Source organism: Rhea pennata, chromosome 8, assembly GCF_028389875.1.
Source record: "Rhea pennata isolate bPtePen1 chromosome 8, bPtePen1.pri, whole genome shotgun sequence".
Taxonomy (NCBI): domain Eukaryota; kingdom Metazoa; phylum Chordata; class Aves; order Rheiformes; family Rheidae; genus Rhea; species Rhea pennata.
Window position 1 is genome coordinate 4,889,798 of NC_084670.1, and position 12,455 is coordinate 4,902,252.

A 12,455-nucleotide genomic window follows, 5' to 3' on the forward strand; every position below is an offset into this window, starting at 1 on the left:
CAGTCAGACATTCTTTTTATATTAGCTCCATTTTAATATAACTGTTAAAGAGTAATATGCTATTTCTTTATGTAAGAAGACCCATTATGCCTAGCTAAGTTCCTCAGGAGAGAGGAAAAAAGGTGAGTAGCAAGTGGTAGGGTATAACTAAAACAAAGTGTCAGCAGTTGGAAAAAAAAAATGCTTAAGATGTGTTGCTTTTGGCAGATACCCTTTGTCAGCAGTGTTTTTTGCAGGGATTTATGCCTCGTGCTTTTGGGTGTTTTGTCCATTTATGTATTTTTTAAATGAGTAAATTTCCAGTGAGGATAGTTTTGTTGAAGTTAGCACTGTTGCCACAGGTATTAAGTAACTTTTTTCATTTTGCTCAATTTTTTGATATTCCATACTATTGGCATCCAAGAGACTATTAATGAAGACTATTTGTTCAGTAACTCAAAAGCTGTTTTCTGTATTTGTAATAGTTTCTCATCTGTTAAACCTAAGAGCTGATATTTCATTATTCCAACTTAATAGCAATAAAAATGTGATTCAGCTAAACTTAATACCACTAGAGGGGGCTTTGTTATAGCTAATATCAAAAAGTAAAACTCAAATATGGAAATATGACTGTGGTTTTGAACTGAGACCTAAAACTGTTCTAGCCAGTGCATATAAATTTCTTGCTAGTGATTAATTTTTATAGGTAAGCGGTGCACCTTGGTACAGATCTATTCTTTTTTTTTTTTTTAAAAAAAAAATTTTTTTTGTTCTCATAAACCCTCTGCTTTAATTTCCCTCAGAAAATTATCCAGTGATACTTCTTGACAGGGATGCTGGAATAGAATCTGTTTTCCAGTTTTCACAGAGATAATTCTGGCTGTAGGTAGGATCACTAAAGTAAGTAATGTGATGTGTGTGTTCTCATGTATAATTTCAGTAAAGTCTGAAGGTAGTCATCAAATTATCTTTCAAAGAACTTTATTCACTACCCAAATTCGATTCAGGTGTGTTGTTTCTAGAGCTGTTTCTGCCAGATTAACCTATTCCTGCTGTGCTAACAGAAAATTCAGTCTCCTAGGCGTTGCTGAGCATTGTGTTGTGCGGTGGAAAGAGGTGCTGTGGAGGTAAAGCGCAGGCAGCACTGAGGCTGCCGTGCACCAGGAAAGGCTGCGCGTGGCGTGGCAGGGCTCCTCCGAGCCCGGGAGGCGAGGCCGACCCGCTGCAGCTGGCCCTGCAGAGGCAGCGCGGAAGCGAGGACGTGCACACGGTGCCTTCATCTAGCCCCGCAGAACCAGCACGTTCAAAGTAGCTGGCTGTTAACATCCCAGGGAACGTAGCAGTAGTATTTGAGACTGAATAAAGTATTTAATGGCCTAGATAAAAGCATTGTGGTTGTTTAATTGGAAGTGTCTTGCTGTTCTACATAGACCTAGTGCCCTATTTTTATGAGAGTTAGAATTATGCAGAGAAATTGTTTCCATGGAAGCAGAGATCAGCAAAGAAATAATGCACTGCACATTTCTTACAAGATTCATTTAACAGCCTGCTGTTCTAAATAATTAACTCCTGTAATGCTATTAAAATTTAGCATGGATTAAAGGAAATAATACTTTATTTTCTTTAGTCTTAGAGGTATTTCTTAAGTGTTTTTTTCTGCCTTTAAAATAAATGTGTTCCCTCCTTATTTACAGATGTAAAATTTACCAGTGCAAAAAAGTAATCGTAAAAGTACGCTTTTATTTTGGCAACTGATGCAGTTCTGTTCGGGAATGATTCTAATAACTTAAATTATTTTAATAGCTTAAAATTATTCTGTCTTTCAACTTTTCTGTCACTGTTTTGCATTTCCTGGTTGGTGGTGGTATGTTCTAAAACTGTTGGACTTCTGGCTGCCTTTGAGGGAAGAAGCAGTGAACACAGCTTATAATTAAAGATAGCAGCAGTGAGATTCTTCCAACAGCAGGGAAAACAGACCATGTTTTTTTCATTACCTGAGATTTTTCTTTCATATATTACTTTTCAACAAACAATTTTTCAGTACTTCAATGTAGCTGTTTGTAAAACAGGGAAACTCTACTGAAGATACGAGGCTGAGGCCAAGTCTGAATCTCTATAAACACCGTACAGGCAAAATACTATTTACAAAAAAAAAAAAAAAAAAAAGTCCTATTATTGCTCATTCCTATGGTGCTTTCTAGATGCAAGGACAGCTCAATTCAGATGCATATAAACTGCCATAGTTCCATTAAAGTTGGTTGTGAGCTATGACAGTTATAGCTGTTGAGGATCTGTTCTCCAGTAAAACCTTTTGGAAAGAAGAAAACCACAATTTACTTTTTCTACCCATAATGTTCATAATGCAAAATAAAGACAAGATATGAGCATGTAGATAATAGGTTGATAATAGAGTTTGACTTGGAAGGAGGTAGGTGCAACTTAAAAAAAATTTGCTTATATTAAAGAGAAATAATGAGTGACTTAGAAAGTAAATATAGGAAGAGAACTAAGACATGTTAAACTATTATTGAAGAATCATAAATTTGAAACTTCTAACAATATTTGTAACAATTTTAGCTATAGATCTTAATTATTTTCTAAGATAGGTTATCTATGATTATTTTTATCTGAAGGAAGGACAAAATGCAGAGGTACAGTAAGGTGCTCCAGGTCCTAAAAGGAACTGGGAATATATTAAGGAACTTGCCTCATCTTCACAGCCCCAAGTAGGGTGTATTTCTGTGGCTTGTTTAGAAATAGAAATAGGTTCAGCTGCAAAGCTGAGCTCCAGATTACGCCCTTCTCTAATGGCAGAAGGTATTTACATCCATAGTCTTAATTTAAATGTGTGTTATGTTGTAAGTACTCATTGGTAACCAGTTGAACTTCCCACTGTTTACACAGACACAAGTCGTAATTTACAAGTAGGTGATCTAAAGCAGGGCAGGCCCTCAGAAGGAAACCAGTACAGATCGAAGGAACCTCGTGCAAGAAGGCAGTTTGTAAGCTGTGTGGAGGGGAGAATGACGTATACACTGTTCTGAGGTCACGATTAGTACCAAAACAATGATTTACAAAGTACCTGGCGGTGTTTGGCAAATCAGATGTCGTACTTGCTTAATGCAAACTGAAGAATACCTTTCAGTTGCTGCCAAAACATGGAAACAATGATTCATAGTTTGTAGATCATTGGGACGCTTGGGAGCTGCTGGAACATACTGTGAAAGGCATTACTCCACTTTCAGATGGAAAGATTTCTTCCGAAACTGCTAACAATTCTGTAGAGGTAATACAAGCGTGAAAATTGTTATTCATAATACTGTGTTGGGGTGAATATGTGTCAAAGGAAAGGCAGAGAGAGAAGCTTTCCATATTGGAAGATGAGCCTGCACTCCTGTGCTAAGTAGGAGAGTAGTCAGCAAACTGAGAACAGTCACTCCAGCTGTGACCTGAATTGGTAGCTACGGCAGCGTTTAGTTAGAGCATACATTTTTTAAAAAAAGATTTTATTTTATAAATATGTATGTTTAAAAGGATCCAGGAAATAGTCTGTAATGAGCAAGGAACTAGATAGTGGAATGATACAGGTGATATGTGATGGAAGATGCAGGGAAAACCAGGAAGGAGATGGAGGAGCAGGAATATCACAGCTAAGGAAAGGGATTCAGCCAAGAGAAATGGGAGCAGTCTTGATCACTCTGTGGAGCAATCTTTCTAGAGATTGTTAGCCTGTCCTGCTACAACTCCTTGAGGAAGCATAGTAACATCAATTTGTTCATGTTTGGCAGACTCCTTTTTCATCTCTGATTAATCTGACTAATATCTGCATGAACAATGTCTACCAGTCCCTAAAACAGCACAAAAAGTGCCACTGCATACAGACAATACAGATCCCTTCATCCCACTCTGGCTCACCATGGTCTGACCCCACAACTGAGCCACAACAGAGAGGCTTCTGGGTGAGGTTGGTACTTTCAGCTCTGTCTCTGCTTGCTTTTTGCTTCCTCTTGTAATCCTGTAACGTATACCAATGCACAAATGGACATTCCTTACAGGTACATTGGTGTGCGTACACCGTAAGCCTAAAGAAGGAAAATGGATAGATGATGGTTTGTGCTGTAATCCGTAAGGGAAGTCCAAGGTAGGAACTATGGTTCATGTTGGACTTGTCTCTTCCCTGTTATTTCCTTCATTAAGTAGGAGGGAAGGCAGGCATCTGGGGAATCAGTGCCGCTCCCTGAAAAATAATTGATGAAGGTGCAGCTTCTCTGAGGTTTGTGTATTATGAGGGGCCAGTTTTGGAAGGAGAACCTGTCTGTCAGGTTTGATCTGAATTTGAAAAAGGGAGCAGCACACCAGCATGTAGAAACCAGTAGACTGTGTGGGTTTAAGCTTCAGATAGTGCCTGCTGTCGCTTCAGACTTCTGCACTTTCTACCTGTAATATGGAATTGCAGTTTGGAGTTTTGCTGATTTTGGTTTTGGTGGTAGCTTCATCAGGGCAGGAGAGGTGTACCTGTGCGACCAATAAGTGGACAGTATGCACGCAGGATATATCTGGGATCTGCACCTGCACACTGGTAGGTTCAAATCACAGGGTAAGTTGTTCAACGCTGACTTCAAAATGCTTGCTGATGAAGGCAGAAATGATCCCTCGCAAGGGCAAGCGCTTCCATGGACCTCGCAATGGGTTTGTAGATAATGATGGCATTTACAATCCGGAGTGTGAGGACAGTGGTATCTTCAAAGCCAGGCAGTGCAACCAAACTGATACCTGCTGGTGTGTCAACACTGCTGGAGTAAGAAGAACTGAAAAGGGGGACAGAAGCCTAAGGTGCAGTGAACTGGTTAGAACAAGCTGGATCTACATTGAACTGAAACACAAAAAAATGGCCAGTACCTTTGAAGATCCCGAAGTAGCAAGTGCCCTGAAACGTCTGTTTCAGAACCGATATAAACTGCATCCAAAGTACATTGCAGATGTGAAATATGATTCCCCTTTTATCCAAATCCACTTAAGTCAAAATGACTTTGAGAAATCTGACAATGATGTAGATATAGCTGATGTAGCTTATTACTTTGAAAAGGATATAAAGGACAACTCCATATTTCACTCTAACAATAGATTAAATGTGTCTGTTAATGGAGAAGCTCTGGATATTGAAAAAATACTAATTTACTATGTTGATGAAAAGCCACCAGAGTTTTCTGCAAGACGTATGATTGTTGGTGTCAGCGTTGTGGTGACAGTGATAACGCTGACTATCATCTTTGGGGTTACTGTGCTGGTTATCCTGAGGTGGCAGCGGACAGGAAAATATAAAAAAATTGAGATTAAAGAAATGAGTGAAATGAGAAGATCAACTTTACGGTTGCCTTAATCTGAAAAAGGAAATGCAACTTCAACAGTAACAAAAACAACAGAAGTAAAAATTGCGAACCGATTCAGTGTGCATGGATGGGTTTGGAGAGTGTCTTCTGTTTTACTAGGGAATTGTTGGTGATTTTTAGAATTTCTAGTGATTGTTTTTAATGATTTTAGTTTAAGAATGACTTTTAGGTAGAAATTCATTTCTAAGTCGGTTATCAAAATCTTTTAAATAGATGAGTCCCAGTTCAGAGGTTAGGGAAATAGTTATAACTGTCTTTTTAGCATAATTTAGAGTAGTTTAATTGGTAGTGTTGGCCTGGTTCAGCTTGCTTAAATACTTTGAGAGTCCTTTGGTTTATCTAGCTACTGAAACTCAAATATTTGCTGTGTCACCCAAATAAGCTAAGGCAGGTTTTATGTCTTTAAAGAAGTTTTTGAAGAAGGAAGTGTCTTCTAAAGCTACTGGAACTTTTTTCATAAACAGTTTCATAAATATTGCTAAATAACCAAATGAGGTTGTGATAGGTTCTTACTTTACAACATCAGAGGCTTTTATACAGAGTCATTTGTTAGGAAACATTAACATGGTTACTTCCAGGTGCACAGATGCCGAGTTTCTGACTTTGTATTCAGACAGCACGGTGAGCTCTTTCCGTTCGTGCTTTTCAACAAGGGTCTGACATTTGTTGTCAGCAAAGATCCTGTGATACCAATGCAAGTGTAAGAAAGTTAACCTCGGTGTTCTGCCTAGGTTCAAACTTGGCTGACTGTTTTCTGTCTACCTGAATTCCCTTTGCAACTTTAATGAGAGGAGATATTTTTCAGGGGTTAGCAGCTTCACAGGAATGCTACACAATGCTCCAGGACCAGTTGAAGAGGGAACTTTATTCTGTTAGAACTGCAGGGGGGATTTAAGCAGAATGTAATTATTGAAGTTTAGAATTTGGCCAAGGCACTGGCACTGCACTTCTTTGCTACCTACTCATCTACTAAATTCTGTTTAGTAGGTCATAGACACCACGAAGGACATTTTAGAAAGGAAGTAATGATAATTATTAACAATTGAAATACTGGCAGTTGATTTCTCCACACTGTGTATGGGTGTCTGAAGTCTCATCATTCTGGTTTTCATTCAGAAATCCAGTGGTTACATTTAAGACTGCTACAAACAAACAGTCTAGAATGGTCAGGTCTTTAGTTCTCTTAATTAGTCTCAATTGCACTAGTTTGTAATCCAAATAAAAATCCAGTAATGTGCAACTTCTAGAGCAAATTACTTATTAAATGCACATCTCAAATTCTACTGTAGTGTACAAAATAATGCTCTCCTTCCTTGCACCCTCCCCATCCAAGTACTTGAGTAGGTAAATGAATGGGATGCTGGGAAGAGAATGAGAAAGGTTGAATTCTATTTGTACCTTTATTTAAAACAGAAAATGAGGAGACTTACCATTCTTTAGTATTTGTGGCAGGAAAACGAGCATCTCTGTTAAACCCAATTGCTGTTCACTTGCTTACTGGACAAATTTGAGCTTTGGATATATGGGATGGGGCAGATGTATCACATAGCGTAAAATCTCATCTTTGTGAAATGACATGAGTGATAATACATTCAAAAAGTTTTGGAGCAGGGCCAATAACTTACTGTGTATCTTATGGCACCAAGTCCAACCTGCTAGTTTTTCAGTCAAGTATGTACATCAGTACTGATAAAATGTGAGGTGAAAATCAAGCATCTAGGTTGAATTCTTTCAAGTCATAAGGAAGTTCAGAACTTAGCTGAACTCCATATGCAGTTTTGCAAATACCTTCTTTTTATAAAATCATTTGAACTGAAAATCTGGAGTTGGGTATCATCTCTCACCTTGGAGAAATCTGGGATCAGTGTGAAAGTTTTCTTTAACCACTTCTGTTCTTGAATTAACAGATGTGGAACTAACAGAGGCTCTCTGTTTGATATGTTAGTGGTTCTCCCTCAGAGAAGATACAGTCTGGATGATGGTAAAGCATGTCTTCCATTCCTTCACTGTCATGGGACCTGTCCAGAGGATTGTCCTGTTTATCACTCAGCTACTCAAAATTTACTGAAGAAATGCTACAGATCTCAGGAGGTGCTAAGAGAACTGTAATTGGTTAAACAATAGAGGCCAAATTCTGCTCTTCATTTTACTCATGTCTACTGCAACTGGGCAATTTAATTAGAATGCAAATTTCTAGAATTAGGAGACAGGATTTACTAGTTTAGGCTGAAAATTGTAAGACATACAATCTTTTCCAGGGGAGATACTGTGACTTTTAAGTCTTCTAACCACTTCAGTTTTCTTATTTGACTCATGAAAATGGTTTGTTTTCTGAAGATGAAAGAGAAGATTTTATATTAAAACAGAATACAAATGCATTAAGCAGAAAGCAATAAAATATATTGGCATAATTCTCATTAGGTGAGGCACAAGTAACTAAGTTGTTCTAAAAACACAAATCTTAACAGATAGGTAACATTTGTGAGCATCTCTCTTGGGCTCCTCTTCTTTTTAGAAACTTAGATTGAGAGAAGACTGATTATGTTATGGTGTTATTCATATTTTAAGTAATCATTAAAAGACTGCCCAATAAAAAAGATGTGTTTTGGTCAGTTATTTCCTTGCTAGTCATGAAGAACTAGTAGACTGCATGCTGCTATGGGGCTGGAAAAGTACTAGGCATGTTTAATGGCAGTAATAAGGTACGTGTCTGCAATTAATCAAAAGAAAAGGAAGATTAATTGCAGTACAGAGAACATCTCTTTGGATGATGTCATTTACTTGAATAAAGCTATGTAAAACTATTATAAGATTTGGACTTTAATAAACTAAACATATTCTCTCATTGCTCCTACTAAGTATTCATTTCTCTCCTGCTGTTCCATTCATCATCTCTTGGGCTATACATTCTCTCTTTCACATATGGCAGATCAAGTATTCCACTGTAACAATCCATGATGTTCGGCTTGTTTGATATTCTGTCCACCACTGTTCTTACGAGAAATAATTTCTGAGGATAAAATGAGCTCCTTGTCAGTGTTAAATTTTGCAAAATGAACATGTTTTTTATTATTCATTCTAATTTCAGATTTCTAACTCTTTCTATTCATCCTTTTGTTGATTATGTCATCCCTTTTAATGTCATTTTTGTTTATTGGATTTAACTAGTTAGGCTTTATGCTCCCTTAAGCAGGATCTGTGGGTACAGCCACTATGGTGATAGTGATGGTGGGTTTGTGCTCTAGATGGCATTGGCTGACAGCTTTTTGAGTAGTGTCCTGAGCAACTTGACTAACATCAATCACAACTATTTCTGAGTAGACCCTACACTAGTTTCTGTTTTGTTTTGGAAAGCTTTTATAAAGTACTGAGTGTGTATTTTTATATATACAAATATATATGTTTGTGTTATCTCTAAGTACATACAGGAATAAACAAGACTAGTATCAGTGAGGACCTCTGTTTTACCTAACAGCTACAGGGTCTGTTCATCGTAATGAAGGCAGAGCTCTCTGGCACCTAACCTATATTCTGCAATTCCGACTAGTGAAGGGCTGCTTTAGTTACAGAGCCCAAAATAAGAGCTGGCAGAGAAGGAAACCTTGGCTCTGTGCTATGGCTCTGAAGAGGCTGGTGCTGCCCTTTCCATACAGCACTTACAACTACCTTTGTGCAGCTGCATAAAGAAGCCTTTAGCCTTGTCTCCTATCTCACTTGAACTTGTAGTTTAAACAAAAGAAAATGTTTTTTAACTATTCAAGATTTGAGGACAGTGCCAGGAGCAAGCAATGCCAATGCTACGGCAAGGAAATGAGAGATAAGGACTTGTGGAGGGATTAAAATCCTCTTAAACTCCTTTCCTTCTGTGAAATCCCTGGTGAAATCCACGTCGGTTTATGTATGCAAGCCTGTATTTTCATACGTGTCTACACAGGGCCCCTGTGTTAGTTTACAATGGAGTGAGGGTGCGGGGGTGCGTGCGTGCATTCCTGCAGCTGTGCAGAAAGATGCACAGATCGCTTTGTTTGTGTTGGAGCAGGCAAACCCCATCAATTCTGCGGCCTTGGGCGAGCCCGGGGGGACGCTCTAGGGCAACAGATCCTACGCTGAACTCGGTCAGCCTGAAGACCGAGCTCTTATCCGCAGTAACAGAGCCCAAACACATTGCTATCCTGGATGACAAAGACAATCCTTTTCTTGCCCCGTTTTCCCTTGACTAGGAATAATCTCCCTGTGGTTGTTTAGGTTTGGATTACTGCCAGATTAGGTTAACTATGTGAAGTAAAAACTCACAGCATGTAAGTGCACCCAACTCCCTTCCTTCTTGTTTAACTACTATACTAGCATGTCTGTGATGTGGAGTGCTTAACTAAATACAAGTTCCCCTGAATAGTCCTTAAATGCGTAAGCCTCAGGAAGTCACCTTAGACAAAACTACCTTCTGTTGCTTAGGTATTAAAACCACTTTTTGAGAGAATAGTTAAGGAATTAACAAGAGGGCCTTCCTGCATTTTTCCTTAATTGGACTGTTAATGCTATTAAACAGATAGTCTTCCCCATGCAGGTATAATTATCCTTTTCAAAGCATTTCCACTGATTTGCCTCAGGGTTTTTTTATATCTCTAAGTACTGCAATTACTTCTCTTTTTATGCTAAAATTAATCTTAAGCCATTACAATTGCTATTAGAGCAGGAAAAAACAACTTCTGGAACTTTTACAATTATTATTTAGCAGCTCAAGCAGAATTCCTTATACCAGGATTTATCTAGTTAAAATTTGGTACATGCCAGGCAGCCTGACAAGATTCACACCTCATTTTCATGATGATCCTTGCTCCCTGAGGGATAGCACTCTTACAGCCCTTCTCCAGGACAAATCAAGCACCACAGAAACAATTACAGGGACTTAGCATTATCTAAATGGAAGACTGAATGAGAATGTATTTGTAATTTTCCACTGAGATTTTACACATGGACCCAGCAGCAATGGTGGCACGTGTACCAAATATTTTTCAGCTAAGTTTTTTGTTTGAAGTAAATGTCTGTCCTCAATTAGGCTTGAAATGAGAAATCACAGCATTTTTGCTAGTCTGCTTGCACACACAGGAGTGAAGCAGAACAACCAAAAAGTAATTGGATGAGGCCACCCTGTAGCCAGTGTTCCTGGATGTGTCCTCTTTTTCTTACCTCATGGTTTTGCCTACACAGAATTTAGCACATGTGGCTTCTCTGTGTATTTTCACAAGCTGCCAGAACAACAAATAAGAATTTTTTCTTCATGAACGAGAATTGGGGCAGGCACAGTTGACTGAAACAGTTGATCAGAGACCAGCAGTAGGTGCCAGTGGGAAGCCAGCAATGTCTGGCAAGGTGGAATTAGAGGAGAGCACTGGGAATCAGAGCCTGGGGAATCAGGGTAGGCTTTGAGTACGAGGGGAATTGAGGATGGAGTCAATTTGCAGGGAGGACCGAGAGCGGTTGCAGATGGACTCAGCTTTGGGATCGTTAAGTGGAAATGGACTGACTACAACCAGTTGGGAAAGATTTTGTAAAGGATGGTTGGGCAAGAGGGGCGCTGCAGAGGAAGAGTTCTGGGGTGCAAATGATTCCAGTGTCAGCAGGCTCTGGGATGACTCCAGGACAGCGCAGGCATCTCTAGCAGCGAGCCTCACTGTAGACAGACATAGCCCTGTTTTCTACATTCTTAGCACGAGTCTGCTGGGTTCTCCTTTTTCCTTGCCACCTTCATATACTCTTTTCTACAGTTGGAAATATGTTAACTTTCTAATTGTCTCAGTTCTGCTGAAGGACTTTCTTAAATGAAATCTCTCCAGTATCAAATGTTAACTAAACTACCTTTTTTTCAATCTCCAAATAAATTTTGTATTTTAGATGTTCCAGTTTTGCCACTGAACAAGTTCCTCTGTTAAGTGTGCTAAGAATTACTGGATAGTGGAGAGCATATATGGAGATCAAAAGCATTGAGAAACTCTTATCTAGTCAATCAAGGGATTTTGATCGAAAGTGGTTTCCTTCACACTGACGTGTAGTAGGGATTTGAGGATAGGTAATGATAAGCACCTCCTATGAGTTCCATCCTACCATATACAGCGTTCATAAGTATGCATAATATGCATTTCATCTTTAAAAAAATGAGTGTGAAAATGGTTCATGATCTTTATAAATCAATGAACGGCAATGAAATTCAGCGTCATCAGAAAACCTGTATGTGACTTATGATCTCTAAGTAGGTCTTACATAGTCTTAAGGCATGAGAGCTTGCCCTCTGGTCTTCAGAAATGCAAACTGCACTGTCTTTTTTGAAGAGACAAGGGTGGTGACCAGTATCTGTCTGCTCAAGGAGTAAATCTTACCTACCTCTCTAAGGCTCTACGATTTCCTCAGAGAAAAAGATGCTATGCATTTGTATTAAAGTTCAGCAGTAGCCATGGTACAAAATGACTAGTTTCAATGCTTTTTGAACTAGCTGTCTATGTACAGCCACTTTATAACTATCCAAGAGATCAACCATTTATGAGATTTTCACATAGAAAGGCATTTAGAGTTGGTGTCTGATAGAGATACCCTATCTGTGTTGCATTTGCTACTTGCCCGCTTTTAAATTTTAATTATGAGCAATGCTGCTTTTGGAGATTTTAGAAGTGTGGAATATAGAATACAATTTTTTTAGCCCCATCTTGTATTCCTTGTACACTCAAAACATCCACTGAGTTTAACAGGAATTTACGTGAGTCAGGAATGCAGAAACAGCTCTTCTACCATCTATGTAGGCAGTTCAATAATGCAACTGGAGAAACAAAAAATAGCAAAAGAAATATGCAAAGAAATAAACCCATTTTCAGCTTTGAGATTTGAAGGAAAATGGAGACTCAGTGAGGTGGAAGAATGAAATTTGTTCCACAGACCAGATGGTAGAAAGCTTTCATGCTGTGCTTAGGAATGGAGAATGTTAGATGCAGAGGACAAGAAAAGCAGGCAAATACAGAGGCTAAGAAATACGGACATAAGCATCAGGAGACGGTCATATATGAGAGTTTGCATCTCAGTTCTTTATTTTTCTGACAG

General features: G+C 38.7%; 1 protein-coding gene across 1 annotated transcript; it reads left to right on the forward strand.

Annotated features, from left to right (window-relative positions):
- The first annotated feature begins 4,423 nt into the window (after window positions 1–4,423).
- On the forward strand, window positions 4,424–5,488 carry TACSTD2 (tumor associated calcium signal transducer 2). Its single transcript, XM_062581797.1, has one exon. It carries the CDS (start codon window positions 4,424–4,426, stop codon window positions 5,357–5,359), a length of 936 nt encoding a protein of 311 aa, XP_062437781.1. The 3' UTR covers window positions 5,360–5,488.
- The last annotated feature ends 6,967 nt before the right edge of the window (window positions 5,489–12,455 follow it).

What these genes read in the sequence shown, in the direction of transcription:
- TACSTD2 (XM_062581797.1), top strand. Translation starts at nt 4,424, where the DNA reads ATGGAATTGCAGTTTGGAGTTTTGCTGATTTTGGTTTTGGTGGTAGCT.